General features: G+C 39.3%; 1 protein-coding gene across 11 annotated transcripts in view; it reads right to left on the bottom strand.

Moving 5' to 3' along the window:
• Nucleotides 1-22,982, bottom strand: part of LOC101075165 (protein diaphanous homolog 3) — a 102,969-nt gene that overhangs the window by 59,425 nt on the left and 20,562 nt on the right. For 9 of the 11 annotated variants that reach the window (XM_029846047.1, XM_029846052.1, XM_029846051.1 and 6 more), the window contains 7 exons: nt 20,494-20,508; nt 13,026-13,121; nt 11,612-11,706; nt 9,203-9,304; nt 7,019-7,258; nt 5,207-5,336; nt 444-568 (listed from right to left, as the gene is read on the bottom strand). In XM_029846047.1, coding sequence (XP_029701907.1) covers nt 444-568; nt 5,207-5,336; nt 7,019-7,258; nt 9,203-9,304; nt 11,612-11,706; nt 13,026-13,121; nt 20,494-20,508 — 803 coding nt within the window. The remainder of the gene's footprint in view (nt 1-443; nt 569-5,206; nt 5,337-7,018; nt 7,259-9,202; nt 9,305-11,611; nt 11,707-13,025; nt 13,122-20,493; nt 20,509-22,982) is intronic. The other 2 variants (XM_003969889.3, XM_011610092.2) reach the window with 1 other exon arrangement.

Raw genomic sequence — 22,982 nt, 5'->3', positions numbered from 1 at the left:
GCATCTGTCATCTGTCTTTTTCTCCAAAATAACAGACAATTCCTTATGAAATTTCTTCCGAATAAACAAATATAAAAAAACCGAGTAGGACTGATGATTTAAAGATTGAATATCACACTAGCCTCATCTTAAAAATCAGCACCTCTCTCAGGAACTTTGACAGCCACATCTGGAGGAACTGTCCAATCACCCCGAGTTACAACACAGCTTGGATTACTTACCTGGAAAGATTCCAAGAGCTGTTGATTAAAACACTAAAGAGAAGAACTAAAACTGACCATGTGCTGATTTAAAAGGGATTTGACATGGGGTCTTTTTCTTCTGCCAGGGCGGAAGAAAATACCTGTCATTCTTTTTCAGTTCTGCATCCCCACAGTACCCCAAGAGAACTCTCCCTCAGACTTGCAACCAAATGCATGCATGCATGCATGTGTAAAGGATATAGCCATTTTCGTGAGGAACATGTCGTTTGGGTCATCTGGGGAGGCAAAAGTCTCAAGGTCTCGCTCCAGCTGCTGCAGCTGCCTCTCCATCTGCCTGAGGCTTTTTTCCAGATTCTCTGCAGACACTGAAACACATTCACGTACATCAAGACCCAAATGGCACCTACATCTTGTAAAAAGTACACAAAAGAAACACCCACGTTTTGAGAAAATACAACAGAACAGGCATAAAAAGACAACTTAATTGCAGGTAAAATCAAGTGTGTTGTATGAAAGCTCTGAAGAAGCAAAGAAAACCTTAAGAAGATATATAAATAAATATAAAAAGATATGGGAAAAACAAGAAAACCCATCTCACTTTCAACTCATCATTATTATAGGCTGACCTTGTGCAAGGAACATAAGGGAGTAAACAATAATTAGAAGAAAAAGACATAGAAGGTACTGTTGTATTATTGGCTCCCCCCTAACCATTTTTGTCATAAAAAAGATAATTGATATACTGCATAACAAGACAAAGCCTTGCAAGCATACATAAACCTATGATGCTTACACACACACACACACACACACACACACACACACGCGCGCATAATTGGCTGATTTGATGGTTTGTGTCTGCAGTGTGTAGATGGTTCTCTGCAACACTGCCAGGGAAAACTTTAAGAACTGCCATTATAGATTATGCGGTTGCTTTCAAAGTAAAAATATTGCACCCTAGTGTAGACCCTACATCCTTTGTCTTCGCTCTCAACAGGTAAATGGCTCAAGCAGGGTGGAGGGCAGGGGAAACCCTGAGAAACTGTTTCCTAAGTTGGTCATGGCTGGCACTTTAAGCTTCTCACTGAATATATCATATGGCTTAAATTACCCTGATTAGACCCTGCTTGACAAAAAGGCATAAGCTGCTTATATTTTAGTACTTTCAAATGTCCCTTGATCCTTACACATGCCTTAAGAAAATGAAAAAGAGAGAACGCCAATGCACTTAAGCTTCTCACTGAATTACATGAGTCTCATTTTTCTGATGAAAATATATTGTAAATCACACACATGCACAACATATAAGCAAAAAAAAAACGCATTTAGTTTTAGCATTCTCAACACTTATTTCAATAAAAATTGGTGACCTAATAAAGATATTTCTCTTTATACATTCAAAGTTTGTCATTTGTTTTCTGGAGACCTTGTACGATAGAATCGGCTGGATTAGATGTGTGAGGTGAGGCGAGGATGGACTGTCCCTTATTGAAAAAAGAAAATTAAAGCCTTGTGCTAAAGCATTGACTGTGACAAAAAGAGGAATAGATGTTTACGACTAAAATCCAGACTTTTAACTGATGTGATATTTCCCTCCCCCCTTTGAAAACACATGGGTGACATAAGGTCGCTTTTGTATATTCTGAGCTGTGCTCGGCTCTTTGCTATGTGCGTTGACCATAAATGGTTTTATTAATGGTGAGGTGTGACCGGCCCTCTGGTCCAGAGGAGTCGAGAACACATAGGATGTTTTATATGAATAGTAATTGAAGAATTTGCAGAGGTCAAATCCTCCATTTACAACATAATTTTATTACTCACCCAACATACTGTGCGATAAATGAGACAGAGCAAAGCAAACAATTGAGTGTATACGGTACATAATGGCTCTACAACCAGTAGGGCTCTGTATATAGATTTGTTGCTGTATGGAAATTGGAGGGGAAATCATAATATGCCCCATGAGGCCAAAGCCTGAAAGACAAGTGCAGCAGGCTGATTGATTGTGTTAGCTGGGAACAAGAGCTCCTGGTGCACACAACCAATGCTCTAAGCATTGAGAATGAACAAAAGCACAAGGGTCGGTGCGTAAGTTACAGAATGGCCTGTATTTGCTCTAACTTTCATTGCTCATTTTATGCTCAGACACACAGGAAATAGAATAGAAAAACAACAGTGTTGTGCACTCCTGAGTGATGAAAAAACAAACAAACCCTAAGATGCAGTATTTCGAATGTCGTGTGTCTTCAAGCCGGATAAAATTTTGTAGATGCGCGGTAAGGTTTTGGAGAGTGGTGTGCTTTTAGGACCAGGAAGAGCAGAGGTGCACATCTGCTACTCAGTTACGGAGAGACAGAGCTGGGGGCACAATAAGACCATCTGGAGGACTTCACACCCACACGCGCATCTGACTCTGCCCCCCATCTGGAGTCGGCAGCAGGTGGGTGGAAAGCTTAAAATTTACTTTAAACTTTGGAGATAAGACTGTACATTTCCAGTCTTAACCTTTTTGGAATTAAACTGTGTTTCTTATACATAATTCTTACAACCTGTTATATGCACAGGCTTTTTATATCCACTCAAGTAAGGCACAGATAAATTGTTTTTTCAAATCTATCTATTTAACACAGTAAGTGATGTTGTTCATACCAGATAAGACAACCTGAAACAGCCTAATTCTGCACAGTCATAATCTCCATGAATGTCAGACTGGATTATCACTTACAGAAAATGCTACAGTATGTACAGCTTATGTCTCTTTTAGATAAAAAAAAAACAAAGAGAGATATGGCAGGGACAGTGACTGATAAAAAAGAAAAAATTTGTGATCGGCAAGACAGATGGATACTGACAGAAAGATGCAAATAGATAGTTATAAATAAATTCACAGATAGGCCCAACATGACAGAGCAGCATCACACTGGGGTGCTTGTCAATGACTGGAGAAATAACATTCACAGCTCTGGAACAATGAAATAGGTGAAAGCATCAGAGGAAGTGTCAAGGAAACTTGAACTATTCAATAGTTTGGGTTTTATAACAGGATTGGCAACAGGGGACAAGAAGAGTGAGTGAGTGTGTGTTGACGTACCTGTAATAAAGTGTGTTCACGTTGAAGTAATTATGCCATTAAAAGAAATACAGCATATTAAGGCCACTAAATTGACTGTCAATGACAAAAGAATCCTTTCATGGATGACGTTTTCAGGATGTTCGTATCTTTACATGTGAAAGGGCACGTATAGGCCAGTTTAAGCACTGTACATTTCCAATGCCAGCTTCCTTACCAATCCCTTCTCTCTCTCTTTCTAAGAATAGAACTCTGGTTCAACATAAAGAACATGCTGTTCCATAAAACTGAATACATGCATATATACTGTTCCTGACGCTGACTGCCGCTCACGTGTGTCTGTGCATGACTGATGTATTATGGATAAAGCAATCCACAGTTGTTTTTGGGAATGGTCATCCTGTGCCTGCTTACCTGTATTCCACAATGTGACATTCACTGGCTTTACTCAAGAGTGGGACAGATTTAGACCGTACGTTAATTCCATGAATGGAATATGGAAGTAGCTTTAGCAGGGCAACAGGAGCACATGAAGCAGAGTTGTAGGCTCCAGTACAGCTTCTTAGAAGCTTATAGGATGAGTACTATTTTGTATAAACTTTCAGACTCAAATATATCACAAAAACATAAGGATGCAGCTTCTGCTAGCTGCCAGATGTTATATTTTCACCTACAAAATATAAATGATCTGCATTAATATACATATACTCAACTGTATGATGCATGCATCTCTCTTGTACTGAATCATGTTGTGGAGCTTGTGGGGATTTAGAGTCCAAAGTCATAGATACTACACAATAGAGCAATAAGATGTTTTGGGGTAATTTTGTGCCAATTCCAGTAATACACGGAGACATGGGCTGGGTTCCAGGATGTGTATGACAGAAATGCAGAATGATTCAGTTGTGGACTCATGGTAGAGAATAGAATGAATGAAAAAGCATTTATATGGAGCAGATTACATAGTTCTCCCTAGTAAAAAGAGTTTTATTCATTTATTGAGGCATTGGACATGGTGTAAATTTTACAGGAATAATTTAAAGTACTGCAATGTTAACTCCATTAAAGATAGATATACTGAAATATGAAGGAAAATATTTTTTGTGTATTATCAAAACCAAAATTAAGTACATATATGCAGATTAAATCTAATTTTGGACCAGAATTATGTTACATCACATCTACAGAGAAGTAGTGTTTTTCCTCAGGCCAATGAAATTATAAATCAAGAGGTTGCAATTTGAGCAAACCCTTAAGTTTACTGTAGCTAATGAGAATATTATCTGAAGAACTTTCAAGAGCAGTATAACGCAGAGCAAGAGCTAAGATAACAATCAATTCTCCACTTGGTGTAATCAAGCTGCCCACATCCAACCTCAGAATGACAAAAGAAGGCAAGGTAAAACAAAGAAATGGAAATGAAAGACTCCATCACTCCTTGTTAGGTAAAAAGCTCTCCAAACCAGACTACATGAATAAATTGTCAAGTTCCCCCCACCACCATATATAAACCACCATGGCTCTGTCTAAGTAACTGAATCTCCCATTAAAGAGTGTTCAGATGTAGGAAACTACAAACCTCTGTTCCACAGTTGGAGGATACAGGATAGTGAGTGTAACACCTGTTTACTGGCAAACTCAACTTGATTTTTCTATGATGCAAAAACAGGATTTTGAGCAGGAAATACAGAAAAATCAAGACTCTTGAATCAATGCATAGGCCAAGTTTTGGGCTGTTGATGTCTTTAAGCTTCAAACAAAGCTCTTCACAAAGATGGGAACAAACAACAGCAAAACCAGTTGCTCTCTTTTTTGTTTTTCTCATGAATAGTCCACCTAATACTTCTACCTGGTTTCTCAATTATAAGCAAAGCCTTGATCAGAAACTGTAAAGACAACAGCGACATTTTGTTGTGTCTTTTTTTAATCTTACCTCTGCTGGCTCGGTCCACATGTGCCAGATCATCAATAAATTTCATCACATTTGGAAATTCCTCCTCGCAAATGTGTGCCAGAAAGTGAAGTAATGTGGTCTTCTGATCTGCAGATTTTGTGTCCTTTAGCTGGAGTAAAACACAAAAATAGTTAATTGACAATGCTCCACAATGTGCTCAAAATTCATACATACAGTTATAGAAGAGTGAACAATTTGGGATTGTTATTATTACTACTTGTCGTGGACGACATGTAAGCCATCCGTGCTGGTGGGAAAACTAAATCACTTGACATCTGCTGCACTGCAAGTCCAAAGGATGTATAAAGCAGAGAAGACAAGGTTTTAAGAAGAGAGGTATTAATAGATAGATCGGATCATCCAAACCAAATCAAACCAATTCTGAATTGTCTATTTGTCAAAAATCATGTTTTGTTTTTTTAATATTATACCACACGACAATGTATTTTGTTTTTTATAAATTAAATATGACACTGAGGAATATGTCAACGCTGTGTATAGTGGTGAATATTCTTTGCCATTTTTTGAAAAGGAAAAAGATGACAGATCGACTATGTGACCACATCTGTAGGCATTTTGATTGTGCTCAAATTCATTATGCAGCAATGGTGCTTGATGTCGTTTTATCTCCATTCAACAAATGCAATACTTTTCCAATTTCTCTACTATATCTATCACTGGCATCATTCTCTTACTCTTTAATTCTGAGATGTCTCAGAGTCCCCGGCAATCATCCCTCCTGCCGAGTGAATTTCTGAATATCTCTACGCGATTCTTTGGTAGGCAGCATTGAGCTGCCCCCTACTGAGATTAATCAGATTTGTATTATATTCTCCAATCAAACATTCCGATCTCCCTTTCTGTCTTTGTTTCCTGTTTTTATTGCAACATCTAGTTTCTAATAACAACAACAACAACAACAACAACAGGTACTTCTCTGAATAAAGATGACAGTAATCACAGCTGACAATGTAAACATTCCGTTTTTGCCAGTTGGGCTTGGTGCAATTTTCTTGTGCTGTGGACTGTGCCGTGGAATTAAGTTGTCAAACTCTGAGCGGCACTGAGGTGATGTCTTCCTTTGTACAAAAAGCGTCTGACGTCAACTTGCACCTTAGTTCCAGAACAGCACGGCGCATAACGCACAGTGGATGGAACAGTTATAAATGTGCCGAACACCAAAGCCTGTTACTGACTCCTATTGGTTAATTATAACGCTGTCATGGTAATTAACTAATCCATCATGTGCGTGTTAAGTCATGGCTGTTTATGCATAGGCACTGGTGTTTAAATGAACATAACTCCAACAGGGCAGAGAGGTGGCAGTGATAAATGACTTTCACGGTTGTTACTGTGGAAACTGTGGAGTCTGTCAATAGTTGTAACGTAACCACAGGAGGAGACACCACTAAGATTTCACTATGTTGTCATCATGAAATCTTGAGTTTGAATCATTTACTATGTTTGTATTCTTAGCTTACGTGTACCTCTGCAGGCCATATGCCCATTATAATAATAGTAAGAAAAGAAATGGTCCCAGGGCACAGCAGCTTGGATTGATGCTTGCTGATGATGAAATGGATTGGGATCAATAAATATAAGCTATCTCACTCAATTTGAAAACAGCAGCCCCAAAAGATTACAATGAAGCAAAATTTCTGCTGTATTTCAAACCAAAGCATGCACTGACAGAAATCAGATTCTAAAATAGGTATGCACCTATTTAGTACCTGTCTTAAACATTAAATGGTAAAAGGGTCGTTGATGGCAGGGTTGAAGTTATAAACTCACCTTACAGAGAGAACTCAGGTCAAAGCCATATGACTGGGCGTTTCTCGAACCTGCATTCATGTAATTCCCCAGGAGCAGGACGAGCTCCAGCAGCTGGCCAAAGGCACGGCTCTTCCTGACTTCATCACAGGCGGCATTAACAGACATGATATCTGGACGGAGGTTGTTCACCTGCTCCTCAAACTGTACCCGGAAGAGGATGTGGCTGAGGCGAGGACGCAGCCGCTTTACACTGCTCATCTGCAAGTGCAACAAAAGAAAAACATGAAGAAACACAAATATGTGTGAAAAGGGAGAGTTAAAAAAGAAAGTGAATGGAAAAAGAATGAGGGGATAATCAATCTTTTAAAAAGGTACAGCAGCACTCATGCCACCATCTCACATCGATTCAATGTAAATTAAAACAAATGTATGCAAACGAGATGCTGAAAACTGTTAGGAGGCAGGAGTAATAGATGCTGGCATTGATCTGATTTGGGGCTGGGGTCTGGTAAGTTAATTGTGGAGTTACTGTCCATACAGGGCAGACAACAGAGAGGTGGAATATACAATAGGCTGCCTTGGATTACCCATTTCACACAATTAGAGAAAATTGGAAAATATTGCATTGGGCCTGAGGCTTGCCCACAACACTGATTGTGTATGTGTGCGGGGTTGGATGAAGGGGCACAGGTTCCAATTGTCTATTTGACACAGCAGCTGGCTGTGCGGTTTGATATCGTCCATCAAAGGCTTAATTACAGCTTCTGTAATGTTATCAAATTACTGTTTCAGAGGCAGTGTCTGCATATGCAAAAGGGAAACCAGCCAGGAGGAAGGGATTACCGGAATTAAGAAACACTCAGGTACATAAATATCCACACAAATGTCAAAATGTAGCTCAGAGATCAGATAAATGATGTCATAAGGAAAGTCTACATGAATCAAGGTAGTCACAACATTAAATTAAGGCAGAAAATGTGTGGTAAAATTAAAAATTCCACACCACCCCGCATCAAAACAAACCGAGCCAAGTAAATATTTTGACAACTTGTGATTAATATCCCTATGGAGCGTCAACCACAATTTTAATTTTAAATGAAAGACTCAATTTCAAAGAAGTGCCAATCATAGGAACTGTGTCTAGAGTTGAGCCAGCAGGATGCACATGCTGGTAAACAGACATGATGGCTGTAAATCAGCTGCAAAACCCATGCAGTAACAGCCGCTCTCCTGTGAGGGAAGTAGTGTAACAGTATGCAAATATAAAGAGGTCTATTGGAAGCATGAGCGGGTCATTTTTATAAAAGTTTTGTCACACAAAAATATTTAACTTATTTGTGAACCCACACAAAGAGCCCTTTAGTTTTGTCTTCAAGGCTCCCTTGTCTTGTTTCTCCCCCTTTAAGTATAATAACATTTATTGATTAGAAATGGCGAGGTGGTGCACCGCCATCTATAAATGTTCAAAGTGAATAGTAGAACCCAGGAAAAGAAAAGAAAGATGATCATAAAGAAAATTAAAAAATCCCTTTGAACCACAAAGGCGTCTGTAAGGTCCTCCTTGGAATTACATACAGCCCCCATTCCCTTAGATGTTTTCTTCTTTTATTGCTTTTATAAATTAAATCTTGTTTTTTTGGGTTTATTTTAAAAAAAGGCATATTCAACGAGAATGCCCTACTGCAACTAGAATCACAAGAAGCTACTTTTAATGAAATAAAATGAAAATGCAAGACGTACGTGATTATCACCGCTTTAAAAAGAGGAAGAGAAACTAGTCCATGGGGTAGACATGTCTGTTTTGTCCTACCATGTACCGCACAAAGTACATCAAATGTGCTGCACCCCACAGGCGTAAGTCTGGATAAACCTCATTTGAAAAGTCTTTAAGAAAATTATGCAGACATAATTAGGTGGCAGCGCATAAATTAGTGTCATCCACAGGTGTATTTTCATTCCTCTTGAGGCTTAGAAAGATAACATTTTAAAAAGCTGAGGATTAGGATATCCATATGCGAGTGTGTGTGTGTGTGTGTGCATGTAAGATTTGGAAGAAAAGAAAAAGTGATGGGATAGTAAATATAATACAAAAACAAGACAAGAACTTTACTGTACTGTGTTTAATAATACTCTTAACTCTACATGTGTGTGTGTGTGTGTGTGTGTGTGTGTGTGTGTGTGTGCGTGTGTGTTTATACGCACCACAACTCCAAACTGCTCAGGCTCTGACAAATTTGCGTACTCATTTTCATACTTGGCCAAAGCGTTGAGCTGATCCTGCTCTGGCAAGTGCTTCACAAGGTTCTTCAAAGACAATGACAGGAGAAGAGGAGTGAAAAACAGAGAAAACACAGATAGAACCAGTCGCAAGGAAGATAAAGATAAACATTCGACAGCTTCTATCTAACTTAGGTGAGGAGTTTCTGAAAACATGCTGAAATTGGAAATGCTTTATAGTCTTCCCTCTTATATCTTGAGTGCTACTGTGAAAGTTGGGAATGGGGTCACACAGTAGGATGGGAAACAGTGGACCAGCATTTTGGGACCCCGGGGGGCTTCCCCAACCACTCTACATGTCTTTAACAGATGTGGAAAAGGATTACCACTGTGTTCCTATAGGCACCCTGTGAGAGGCACTCAGGGAATATTGGGTAGAGAACCCCATCTGCATGCCATCCAGTCCCTGTATTGTACGTGTGTGAGCATGGACTGTATGGCTGGGGGGGTTGGAAGGTTTGGCTCTGCCAGGGCTGCCCTTTGTGCCCTTCTTCATTATTGAGAATTTCTAGTAGAAGCCTAGAGGATGAGGGGGGTCAGCTTTGTTGACCTAAGGATTCCAATTCTGCCTTTCACAGATGGCCTTTGGACCTCCTCTGACTCTGAGACTATGTTCCACAGCCAGGAAGAGGGTGGATTGTCCCACATGGTGGTTTATTGGTTCCAGAGGGAAGAGATTGACAGTCAGATCCACAAAACTGCAGATGCTGAACAGCTCCGCTGTGGTGCAGACAAAGCCAAGTCAGAGGGTGAGGCTCGCTGCTACTCCTCAACATTGAGTGGAGCCAGTTGGGGCATCTGGTAGGGATGACTGACAGATGCTCTGGGGAGGTGTTTTGTTCATCCAAAAGAAGACCCCCAAGGCAGACCAAGGAAAAACTGGGGAGCTTACATCTACTTGCTGGCCTGGGAATGCTGGCTGGGGAGCAGAATGTCTGGGCCTCCCTGCTGAGGGGATCAAGCGTCGGAATTCAGGACGTTTTATTTCCATTCACTCTGTTGGATTTTCTACACAAATTGACTTGTGTGTTCTTAACCCAAAATTTAGTGACTATCTATCACAGCCACATGGTTTAATGTCTTCATCCACTGTACAATCAATCTTCAGATGGCAGAGAGCATCCCCCACTACCCACCCATGTTCATGGCTAGAATAAGCTTTTAGAAGCAATGCTGTATACTTTAAATTTTAAAAGTTGACACACTGACATGTCTCCTGCTGTGCTGCTGTCACTACTGGAGCTTTATATACATACAGACACACACACACACACACACATATATATATATATATATATATATAATCGAACATGAATGCTTTCAGACATTGCCTGTCAAGAAAAAGCGGAAACTAAGTCTATGTTTTTCCAGTGTAGACAGTTATGCAAAACTATTCTGTGTACATGCCTCAGAGATATTTGTGAATGAACATCTGACATCATTGGAAATAGACAGTATATAGTTCGTAATTTTAAATTTATCTTTGATGCACATTCTCTTGAGAAACGTCAAACACCGCGTTAGCAGGAAGATAATACAGACCTCTCTACAGGGGAAAACTCACTGACTTGACATTCCACACAAGATGTGCCTGAATTTTTGTCACATTTTTGAAAGGTTTTCCCAAAAACTTGTGCTTGTAACTTTACATTTGGTTCCTGACAATGGATAAATCCTACCAAATGTTGCTTGCGATGAATAGAGCATACAAACGTGCTCTCATATTGTGTATTGCTATACTTCTCATGAGTGTACATTAACTGTAGGTTATCTCTGTAATGTGTATGAATACATAAACTGTTAAGCATTGTCCATAGACTCAAAAAGGGCCTTTCCCTTCTAAAACAATCCAATTCTTCAAGCTAATTCATTAAGCCACATTTTAATATTTGAGCTAATTAAAAATAACATTTAGCCGGCAACATCACTGTTCCAAAGCAATTGAAATTAAATGGAAATTTTCTTAATGATGCTCAGGGCCAGGATTAATAAACCTGTTTCTATAACATGTTTTTTTTGTCGATGTAATATAAAAGAATCTTTCAGTGGTCGTTCATTATCTTCAAAATGGAATTACAAGTTATTGATGCACTGAAATGTTGAAATTACAGCCAATTAAATAAATGCACTTAAGAGTAATAATGCTCTGAGTGGGACTATAACAGTGTAAAAAACAAACTGCCTGTTCATGATCACAAGTATGTCCCCCTCAGCCCTGTTTTTTTTTCATCTCAGACACAATCCTGTGGTCAATGTAAGAGAACTGATGCAATAATGTCAGGCAGTTGTGAACTAGCTCTCATTTTTTACAGCTTTATGCAAATCTTGCTGTACCTGGATCATAGGTTCGGTGAGTTGGTCCTCATCCACCTCCACAATCATCCGACGAATTTCATAGTAAGGCATCCGGAAAGATCCCAGGAAAATGGCTGCAGAGAAACATATAAAAGGATTTTGATTCCCTAAAGCAGATTTGCTGATTAAAAAATAACAGCAAATGATATTGTTAAAAAAATAAACCAAAACATGCCTCTGATGACTAATTATTCATAGACAATGACAGAGCCTGCTTAGGGGATAATGATTACATCAGTCAATAGTCAACATGTAAAAATTCCTAAAATAATCAGATACAATGAGGAACACAATGATACTCAATATAAAATGATCAGTAAACATGCATAGTTCAATATGCGCTTCTTTAAATCTTTCTCTCCCTCCAGGCATATATAGAATTACATGTTTTGCAACTATTCTCTCCCCCTTGGTACCATCTGAATGAGCCTTGTAAATCAGTGTGCTGGAATGAGAAAAAACCCATGGAGTATCTCGTCGTGCCGAAGTTTGGAGATTTTGGCGGTGTCATATATCACATCTTTGCTCAGATGCTTTATGTAACCTGTAAGCTGCATGAAAACATCTGCCAAAGAGTTTTGCCTGCTGGGTAAGGAACTTTTCTGGATGTTTCATAAGTATAACACAAACATTTACACTTTTGTAATAAAAAAATGGGTATGTCTTTTTCTGCAACCCCAATATAGTTACAATGCCAATTTGGAAAATTAGAAAATGTGCAAGATAACCTAAACATGGAATATTTACAGGTATGGCATTAATTATCGAATTCTAATTTCTAATTATCATTTCTATCTGCCTAGTTGAATCGAGATGGTGTTAATGACCACAAATCATATTGAAATACAAAAATCTACAATACTGCAGTACCCCTTTGTATCTAGAGGAGGCCCAGCAAAGATTTAAAGCAAAACCCTGAGCAGTGATGAAAAAATAGGGGGGCCAAGTTGTCAATCATGGCCTTTCATTTTACTTTCAAAGATATCAAATGAGTATTCACAGAAGCTGTCAGTTAAACCTTTCATGATGAAACCTATCTGATTATTTGAGTAGTATTTTGACTTTCTTCTTGAACAAAATATATAACATAGGAAACCAGGAGGGAAGGATTATGAGGGCTTATTCTACTGCAGATGACCTGAAGGGTAATCATAATCATCTTCTGATGTCTGAAGAGTTCCCATGTAGTCTCTTTTTATTTAAATCTTACAATAGAATAACTACAACAACACATCCTGGTTACAGCTTAGACTTCCAGTTTATACAAGAAAAGATGTAGACTGTGAGGCACTAAAGTCACGAAGGACAGATAAACGCAAGACACACGGATGTACAGTATATTATAAACCTAATCCATGGAAGAGGAAGTGGGCTGAAGGACATAAATACTTACAGAGATTCTGTGCAATCTTGGGATCGAGCACCTTGAGCGCTTTAATTCTCTTCTTAATGGATTTCTTGTCCTCCAGATCCTCCTCTTCTTTTTTGACTGAAGGACACAGACACAATCGGTAATTTGTACCAGCCAAAAGAAGACGCGCTGCTGTGATATACATTAAACAGAGATAGCACGATTCAGGTAGGGCATTATTATGATTTAACGGTCCGTTAATGCAGATAACCCAGTTGCTTTTTTTATTGCGAATGTGTTGTCTGTGCCAAGTCCCTCTTTTTCACACTGGACAGTTGGACACTTTATATAATTGTTTTGGTGGGACGATGTGTTGAATTTAATGCTGCTACAAAACAGGATTGGGGGTTTGAAGGGGAGTGGGAGCAGTACAGCTGTTCACCTCTACACGGCACGTACAATAACCAGGTTATAAGTGAAAGTAAACCTGGTCATGGATCCGTTAGGATGCTGTTAAATGTTGCAGAATGATGAAATCTGGGCTACAAGCAACAAAACACACACAATACAGTACACAGCATATAGACACACAAGTGCAAAAGCCTCTTGAGCCATACTCACAAGGGAGTTCATGGTTGGTTTTAATTATTTAGGAGACCAGATTAAGGGAACCAAAATGTGCACCCCAGGAGTACAGTTGGTAATTGTGGGATGTTGTAATTACCGCGAACACAGCGAGACAAAGATTTTTGTCCTCATGAGCTTGGACTTCATACGAATGGACACGATTACAAAATTTAGGGAAAAAAAACATTGAGAAGATGGGATCCAGAGAAAGATGTGACCAGACATGCAATCGACTGTAAACAAGAAATCACAAGCGCGATCACTCATTGAACCATTCTTGGACTTACGTGGCTCTTCTGCTGGTGCACTTTCCTCACAGTCTTTCAGTGTGTGAGAGTGGAGAAAAGAAAAGATAGAAAAGGAAGGACAGCGTAAAACACATACAGTACCGAGATGAATGGGAGTAAAGGAAAGGTATAAAAACACAGGTCTATAAGGCAGCACCTGGTCATTAGTTTAGATCTTAAATGAGTTAGATGAGTAAAAGCAAGTACTCCAGATTCCTTCCACAGTGCAGGAACATGAATAGGAGGATAGGCAAATTGACAACTCTAAATTGAGCTTAATGTCAATGTGATTGTCTCTGTATGGTAGTCTGTGATGAGCTGTGATGAACTTGCCTGGGCGCCTGACCTAAACACTCTACCCAAAACTCTAAAAGTGCCAGGACTGAAACTGCCAGTCTTAAGAGAAATGCCCCGTTACATGGCACAGAAAATACCACGATCGCAAATTCCAACAAGAAAGCAAACCTTTGTTTAATAAAATATGGTTTTGGATGCAATATAAAAGGCTTAACATGGCCAACCTACAGCTTTTGTGCATTAGGCGTATTGATCTATTGCAGCATCAGAAAATGGCATTCTTTTTTCTGCTTCTCTGTCTGGCAAATACAGAAATGTGAAGCCTTATTCTGCTCCTTTTGATGTGCACATAAAGATGTTGACTTGGCTGTTGAGTTTGAATTATCACAAAGAGGTGCAACAGGTGCCTCCATCTCTGCTGTACGGTAAATTCGGTTCAGTCGTGGATACTGTCCGTGCACATAAACCCATATTCCACCTCAAGCAGCTGCCTCAGGTGTTATCAGTTAAATCAGCTAATTAGACAGCTCCCCTCTGGCATCAAGGCCTCGTCCTCTCCGGCCTTAATACCGCTCTCCTTCGGGGAACCGCCGCTTATAATATATCAGCCAATTAAAATGTCCCATAGGGGGTCAGAGGTCATTGGATAATCAATCAGGGGAGCGGCAAACGTTGTAGTTATCAGATTTTACCATCACCCAGGAAGCGGGCAAGATAAGAGTACACTTGTGAGTCTGCCATCACAGGGAAAGGAGACATTGTCAGGTACAGCGTGTTGAACATGTGAAATAGATTTATTTCAAAAGCCCAATATAGCCATTTTTACATTTTACCGCATGGAGGATCCTAAATGACAGCTGTGCGTTATGCTTTACAGACAGACACTGAATAAATCATAGTTATTATTTCCAAGTGTAATTGGATACTCAGGACCGCTCCATGGGTTGTAGCAGTAAAGAAAAGGGATGGATGGATGGATTGATGGATGGAGAAGAGAAGAGAAGAGAAGAGAAGAGAAGAGAAGAGAAGAGAAGAGAAGAGAAGAGAAGAGAAGAGAAGAGAAGAGAAGAGAAGAGAAGAGAAGAGAAGAGAAGAGAAGAGAAGAGAAGAGAAGAGAACAGTGTATCAGAGACAGAATACCAAATTGTCTCTGTAAAACGGTCTTCCTCAGTATATCAGACTACACTCAGGCCTGGCATCTCTATGTATAAAATAAAGTCGAGGACTTTAATAGAGGTGATGGTAAATGTCAACCTGATGTTGAGGCCTATGGAAAAGGTAGGAAGACAATTCAGAAAAGAGTGAAAGAACAAGGGAAATGTCTTTATTTTCTATTAACCCTAGTGTGCCTCCTTTAGATTTCATAAAGTAAAGTGTGACGGAGAGTGAATTCCTGTCATTCAGACAGTGAATCACAACATGAATCTTGAGATAAAAAGAAAGAAAAGGTTGCAAAACTATTCTGGATCAGAGCAGGTTTTTGTTATCTCCTCTCACTTAAAGTAATAATTCAACTGAGTGGACTTGATCAAATCTCTGATAGTTTAAAGGCATTTGACAGGCAATATGACAACGTATAGTAATAGCGCCTGACACACACACACACACACACGCACACACACACACACTTCCCATAAGACAGTATCAGTGAATTGTGCCATCAAAGCACTAAAGGGAATGGTGGATGAAATAAAACTGATGTGAAAGAGCATGACTGATGCTGTACATGACATGCAGGCCTCTGAGACATGCTATACCTCAGATCACTCAAACACGCAGACACAGACACTCCCTCCACCCTTATTTTTTTGTCTCCCCAGCCCTCCACACTTGCTGGAGCACTTCATCTTATCAGGATGGATTTCCAATCAAAGAAAACGCCTTACTGGAACTGCCCTCGTTTTTATTGATGCACAGCCCAACACCCCCTCCACCCACCCCCCTCCAGCCCACCCCCACCCACACACACTCTTAATAATCTCAAATGAAAATGAAAATATTTAAGAAGTCACCAAGTGAACTATAGAACTGTCAAAACGATCAGCTAGTCAGAAGTGACATGTGTGCTAATTAGTCCTGCTACTTTATCTAATGTTTGTCCAGCAATCTTCAGGAGAAAGTACGTCTTTAGCCGTCTTTTCTCTTGATGTACTTTCATTATATATGGCATGCTGCAGTGGTAAGGCCAGATCCTTCTGACATAACAAATATATACACTGAAGGAGGAAGTTCAGAAGGCAACCGTCTCCAAAGGATAATTAAACCAGTGTGTAATTTCCAATATCTAGTCAAGGCAGTCACTCACATTGGATTTAAATCAGTGCTATTAGGGAAGTTCCTGTAGCAGAGATAATGATGAGTGTACGCCTCAATTTGAGGTGCAAACATATTTACAAACCCGTACACATACCTGCCTCAAGCAAAATCTACCATGGGACATCTGATGCACAGAAGCAAGCAAAGAAATCCACTTTTTTTTGACAAATCCGTCAACACTGCAGTCAACAGAGGAGAGATGAACAGTCAAACCAGCCGAGGAGCTTGTCTGCTGACTTACAGTGAGGTTTTGATCCAGCCAAGTTCTGAACTTCAGTCAGACTGACAGAAAGCACAACAGACAACCTCAATGTCCACTGGCGTCTATGTAACACCTGCCTCCACCTTTCACGCCCCACCTCATCAGTGAATCCACAACAATGTGACTACCTGCCTGGTGTGTTTGTGTGCTCAAAGTCCAGCCGCAGGTCCACAGTAGCAGAAAAAGAGTGTGTTGAGAAAGAGAGCGGGGGAAACTCAGAATAAGAAGTCAAGCTGCATTGTGAGGCAGCTAATCAAAGTGAGGCAAGCGTTAGCTGTGATCCAAACTAGATGACCCAGGGCCATAATTAGTCCAAGACTTTACTTCTAATAGCAGCAAATTAACATCATTAGGAGTTTTGTTTCTTCTTCTGGTAATTGGTCAATGTTAGGATTGATTCTACCCCTAAACACCACCAAAAACAAATGAGTCAACTGCCTTTGACAGAGGGACTGACACGAGAGACAGGATGCACACATTAAAAATAAAATCATATGTCAGAAACTATCACACCCAAAAATTACTGAGTCTCTTAATGAGTCTGGCCCGTCAATTGGCCCGCGGGAATTCTGGTCGCATGACTGTTCTATTCTCTGTGGAGGAGCGCCCCCTAACGGCCTCTTGATGTCCTACAAATGGCTTCTCAACATGCGCACGATTTCTATTTCTGCCTATTCTTTATTCATTTTTTATAATGATTTTGTTTTAGCACTCAGATCCAATTGTGAAGCCAGGACAAACATTTCTGGAAGACAAATGACAGTTCAACTTATTCAGCGTTGCCTTTCTCTGTCTCGACAGCATGTCTGCCACTCTCCAGAAAACTAAAGGGAATACAGACAAAGATGTTACTGCAAAATCACTTTATACGACACCTGTGCATTATTTCTGTGCTAACATAAAAATACAAACTCAAACAGTACAGTAATGGCCTGAGGCATACATAAAAAGGAAAAGGTAGAGCCATTATCATTGCTAAGTAGCAAAAAACATTTTCCATTCAGAACAACTTGACATGTTCATGTAATAGGTAGGTGATCGAAGTGAAAAGCCCAGAAATGACAGTCTGAAGGCATGGGGCAAAGAAATAAAACTGAATATGTTTATAACCACATGTTCATTGTATGGTCGCCTTACAGAATTACACCGTTTCAAGATAAAACAAATAAATTTGGGATCGCTTTGAATAGTGCCCGTTATACACATACACCAGACAAGTCATTATGGAACCATCACTGCTTTTTAAAATGTCATGAGAATTTCATAAAGCATGGGGATGGGGGTGACAAATACATGACTGGAAGGGTATGGAAGCAGTGGGTGTGGAAAATAAATCCTGACTGCTGATATGAAACACCCTCCTGCTTCAAGACGAGTCTCTATTTGAGGGTTTTTTTGGTCACCTTGTGGTAATTCTATCTCATAGCTTTCCTTAGGACAACTAGATGATGCACACCGTTGGATGAATTTCTCAATTCAAATGCTTCTGAGGGAAGTTGTGATAATTTAATTCTGGCTCTCACACATTATCGCAGATGTTTCATATTTAAAAGACCTACCACGCTCGTTCCTAATGCCTCTCCTCAGCCCCCATAATTCCAGTATGATAGTGCACAGATGCCTTTTTTGTCGCTGTAATTCAAAATCCTTACAGCTCAGTGATTGGAAAAAAGCTGGAAAATATTCATCAATGTTGCATTTAAGATGCTAATCAATGGTGGTTGCTTTAAAGCAGAAAATGACATCAAGATGTTTGAGGTTTTAAATGATAAGTGCTAATTTATCACATCATGCTTGAAGTTGTGTCTGCTTCAACAGCCCAAAGTGACAAGCTCCTGAGATTCTCTAGTTCTACATATGAATTCTTGCACATTCCATCTGTCTTTCTGTCTCTCATATGTCCGTGTTGTGGCTGGAGTTGGGCTAAGTCATTACTAGATGCTTGCATCCTGGATAGAAATGGCAACCTGATCTTTGTGATATTTGAGAGTTACGCCTAATTGGATGTTATTTATTAGCTGAAAGGAGCACAAGTTAAAGGGCAGCTCTCTTCAGGCTGTTGCTCATTTTCCCAGTTCTGTGAATCCCTGTCTATGCCCTCTTAAGATAAACAAGGATGGGAATAAATAGACAATTTATTCCACCTCAAAATCGTCAATATGATTTAGTGTTAATTCTTGCATTTGTTGAAATGCAAGAATTAATTCGACAGACCTCATGCTACATCTATCGGGCAAAACAACACGCAAAATTGTGGCAGAAAAGCCTTGCTGGAGGGAGAGGGTCGGTGTGCGGTTCAGTATCTACCGGTAATCACTTTGACATGTGGATGGGAGGAGCTTGAGATCGGACATCTATATCCATCTGAAACAATTAATAAGTGCATAAATGCAGCTTAAATGTTGTTCCTCTGAGTTATGGAAGAGATGCTGTAATAATGTTCATGATGCAAGAAACTAAGATAAGGCTACATGCTTTAGGAATACTTTCATATGTGTTCAATATTTGTCCAACAAATAGATTGTTGAAGGAAGCAGACTTATGAACAGAACAGTGCTGTGCAGGCAGAGTGTAAAACAAAGTGTGATTCCTCTCCCTCCGCAAACACTGAGAGACTAACAGCCTTGTTAGAGATGGTTTTAGCTCTATCTGTTGACACTGATGCACCAAAAGAGTCTCTCTGGAGGATAACTGTGAAATGAGAGAAACTACTGAATGTTCTGAGTTTTTAGAAATCTCCACTCACTATACGCTATGATATATATTCTCTGATTGAAGAAGGTAGGTTCTTTTTTTACTTTAATCTTTAAATGAAAAATTTGCGTATTGGATGGAGAAAATCTATAAAATGAGTAATATATATATATATATATATATATATATATATATATATATATATATATATATAAACTAAGAAAAGCAACCTGCTGTTAGAGTGAGCACTTTAGACCGGTGCATCATGTTTGTCAAAGTGGACGTTTCACGATGCTAAAGGCATTAAAATCTAAGCAAATAATACAAAAAAGAAAAAATACTCAGGAGGTCACATTATAACTCCATACAGATATGGTTGCTATGGCAACACATGAACCATGACTTCAGAGTTTGGTGCCAAAAACGGGGAGGAGGGAGGCAAAAGTCAAACAGCCACAAATCAGAGCAGCAGATCAGATGTAAAAATGCTTCAACAAGCAAGGTTTCTACACTAAAGCCAACATGTCAATAGCTGTTAACTTCATATCAGAGTATAAACAGAATAAGCAATAAATGAAAGGATGAACCCAAACAGCAGCAACTGACAAAATGCCAACATCAGATCAGATGCAACATATTTCAGAAGAATGTCAATGTAATTGATTCCGTAATTCTATAAATTGAAAATATAGAACAAGTTAAGCTTAATATACTGCTTTAATTAAAAAAATATGATGCATGTGTTGAGTGTTCAACACTGGTCTGACTTATTTGCATAGTTTGCTGCGTATCCATTCCTGCCATTTGTTGGGGGGGGGATCTATATCATCAATCAACTGTTAACAGGCAGAAATTTAAAATGCCTATTCATTTCAATTCTTGAAGTTGTGATGGACTCTACTTTGTCAATTAAAATTAAAGACAAAATATAAACAAGTGAGTGCTTATTCAGTTCAATTCTAAATGAATTAAAAGTGCAATCAACTGTAAAGAAAAGCAGGTGAACATTGATCATAAAAATACTGACCTTTGGTTTCAGCACCTGCGCAAGCATGAAGGCAGATGATGCAGCAATGCACAAGTTGCAAGATGGAAACAAAGATACAACAAAGAGAAATGAGAGGAGCTGGTTAGTGATGTTTAACGTGAGCCATATTTCACAGAGGAGAAGTGGCAGCGGATGAAAAATAGCAAGCATGACATCAAAACAATGTGATGCATGGGGCTGATGATTGCTGCAACCAAAAGCACTACTGCTGTAATCCCAAAGATGCACCCAGGTTGTACAAAGCAGATCTCCGTGTACTTAAGTATTAGAGAACTTCTACTCTGGTTTAGAGCACATTTATAAAGAAAGTGACATATTAAACTTCTATTTAGCACACTGGCTGTAAGAGCTTTACTGGAACATAATTACTGTAAACAAAATTAACCAAAGTCAGATTGAAAAATTGAGCACAAACACACATGAAACTCAAAAACAAATAAACCAAGTGATCGATGTAGCCGACACTTTACAATTGTGGTAACAAAGGATTTTTTTTTTTAAATCAACAGAACAGGAAAAATGAAGAAACAAGGATGAGTAAGAAAATGTGGAGGAAATCTGCAAGGTATGAGTATAAAAATGAGCTCATGGATTAAATGCAACCTTCATTTACAATTGACACTATAGTGCACAATGTTGTTTTATACCGGTGGTTCAAGCGAACCCCAGGGGGAGTCAGCCTCAGGGGTTCAGCGGAGGTCAAGACACACACCCGACTCAAATGACTTGTGGTGACACTCTCCGCCTCGCCATCATGAGCTGCAGGTGATCATGCTACAGCTACGACTTGGGACTGTTTTGATTTTACATTGTGTGATTTCTTCCTTAATATTTTAATCCCATCATACTATGTTAAGCGAAAAAAGACAGTAGTTGGACGAATATGTACAGTATGGATTCACATGTATAACGGATGGGAGTCAGCACCCTAACTGAATGATTTGCAATGCCAGGTTCAGCATTTCTAGTCTAGCAGCGACAACACTAAAGGACTTTCTTAAGCTGCATGGAGATGGGGAACACAAGAACACAATGTTTGCTGAGTTCAAGGCAAAGAAAGACAGATTCAAAGAAGTGCCTGTTCTCGGCATTGTACCCATCAACAAACTGATCCTAACAGCATCGCACCAAGTTGCTTACCTGATCGCTTGTTTTTGTGTGACACTCATGTTTTGCTAGTTTTATTCTTTGAACAGTGTTGTTTACGCACAGTTCATTCTGTGCCCCAGTAAAACATACCTATGTCTTGAATTTGTAAAAAAAAAAAAAAAAAAATAATACTAATAATATTTTATCTTTCAACAAAGAAGGGTTCAGTGAATCCGCATATGAAACTGGTGTGATTCAGTACCTCCAACAAGGTTAAGATTAGCTGCCACTTATTGATAATCGATTGTCAGATACTTCTTTGAAGAATGACAGAATAAAACAGTTTTACTACATGTTGAACTGAACTGTTTTTTTTCTTCCTCTGTTTAGAAGCAGACATCTAATGTGGCTTCACTGGATGGGATTATAAAGCTTTAACAATAACCAATTAAAGTAATTTATTTACATTTGATTAAGAGGAAATCTACGAACAAAACTAAACAAAGGGTTTTCAAACAAAGTCTTCATCCAAACGCAGCACTTTTGTGCAAGATGGCAGGGACTCAATTAGCAAACAATAAAGGGAACAAAGGAAATTTCAAGGGAAATAGATGAATATTTAATAAGAAATGTGAATAATGCTGTACGCTGTATTCGTTAAATGTTTAATGCGATCCAGATGCTGCTGCTCTTAAGTGAGATGGAACATGATGCTGTGCAGCTGTTTTAATAAGAGGACAAGGCCACGTGCATCTATGCATAACCGTCCTCTGAAACGCAGCAACGGCGGCACCTGTCTTCTCAAAGCCCGACACAACAATCAGGCAGCTCCAACAATGGAGAGAGGAAGGAAATAACATGACTTTGTGCAGTTTCTAAACCAGATGGAGGGCTGAGCTGTACAGATGTACCGTTGCTTAAACATTTAAAGCCCTGTAAAAATGGAGCATTTGATGTAAAGTATCTACGCCATTTGTAAACATGAGCGAGCTAACTTAATTAACCAGTAAACCCTTCTTTCCTCCAGTTCTCTCTTCTGTGGAGCAAACACATGCTTGACTGGCATCTACCTGTTGGTCATTTAGTTATGCCTCCATTATTCAACGAACTGACAGTCGGCAATCCGTGTGTGCCTTGAAAAAGAGCAGCAAGGACTTGTGACAGGTAGATAACAACTGGATGAATAATTCAAAGTGGCGTAAGCAAGCCAAGTCGGTGACAAGACACGAAGGGAACACAGGACACGTGAATAAATCATTCGACCACGCAGAGGATGAGAAACATCCCGGGTTTTGTTTTCTTTTCCTTCTATAAATCTTATCATTCTAACCGGCCGAACATGAATTGCTCCTTTTTTAACACCTGATGTTAGTGAACAC

The sequence above is a fragment of the Takifugu rubripes genome, chromosome 13, assembly GCF_901000725.2.
Source record: "Takifugu rubripes chromosome 13, fTakRub1.2, whole genome shotgun sequence".
Taxonomy (NCBI): Eukaryota; Metazoa; Chordata; class Actinopteri; order Tetraodontiformes; family Tetraodontidae; genus Takifugu; species Takifugu rubripes.
The sequence above is the reverse complement of the archived record's forward strand: the minus strand, read 5'-3'. Positions and strand labels throughout refer to the sequence as shown.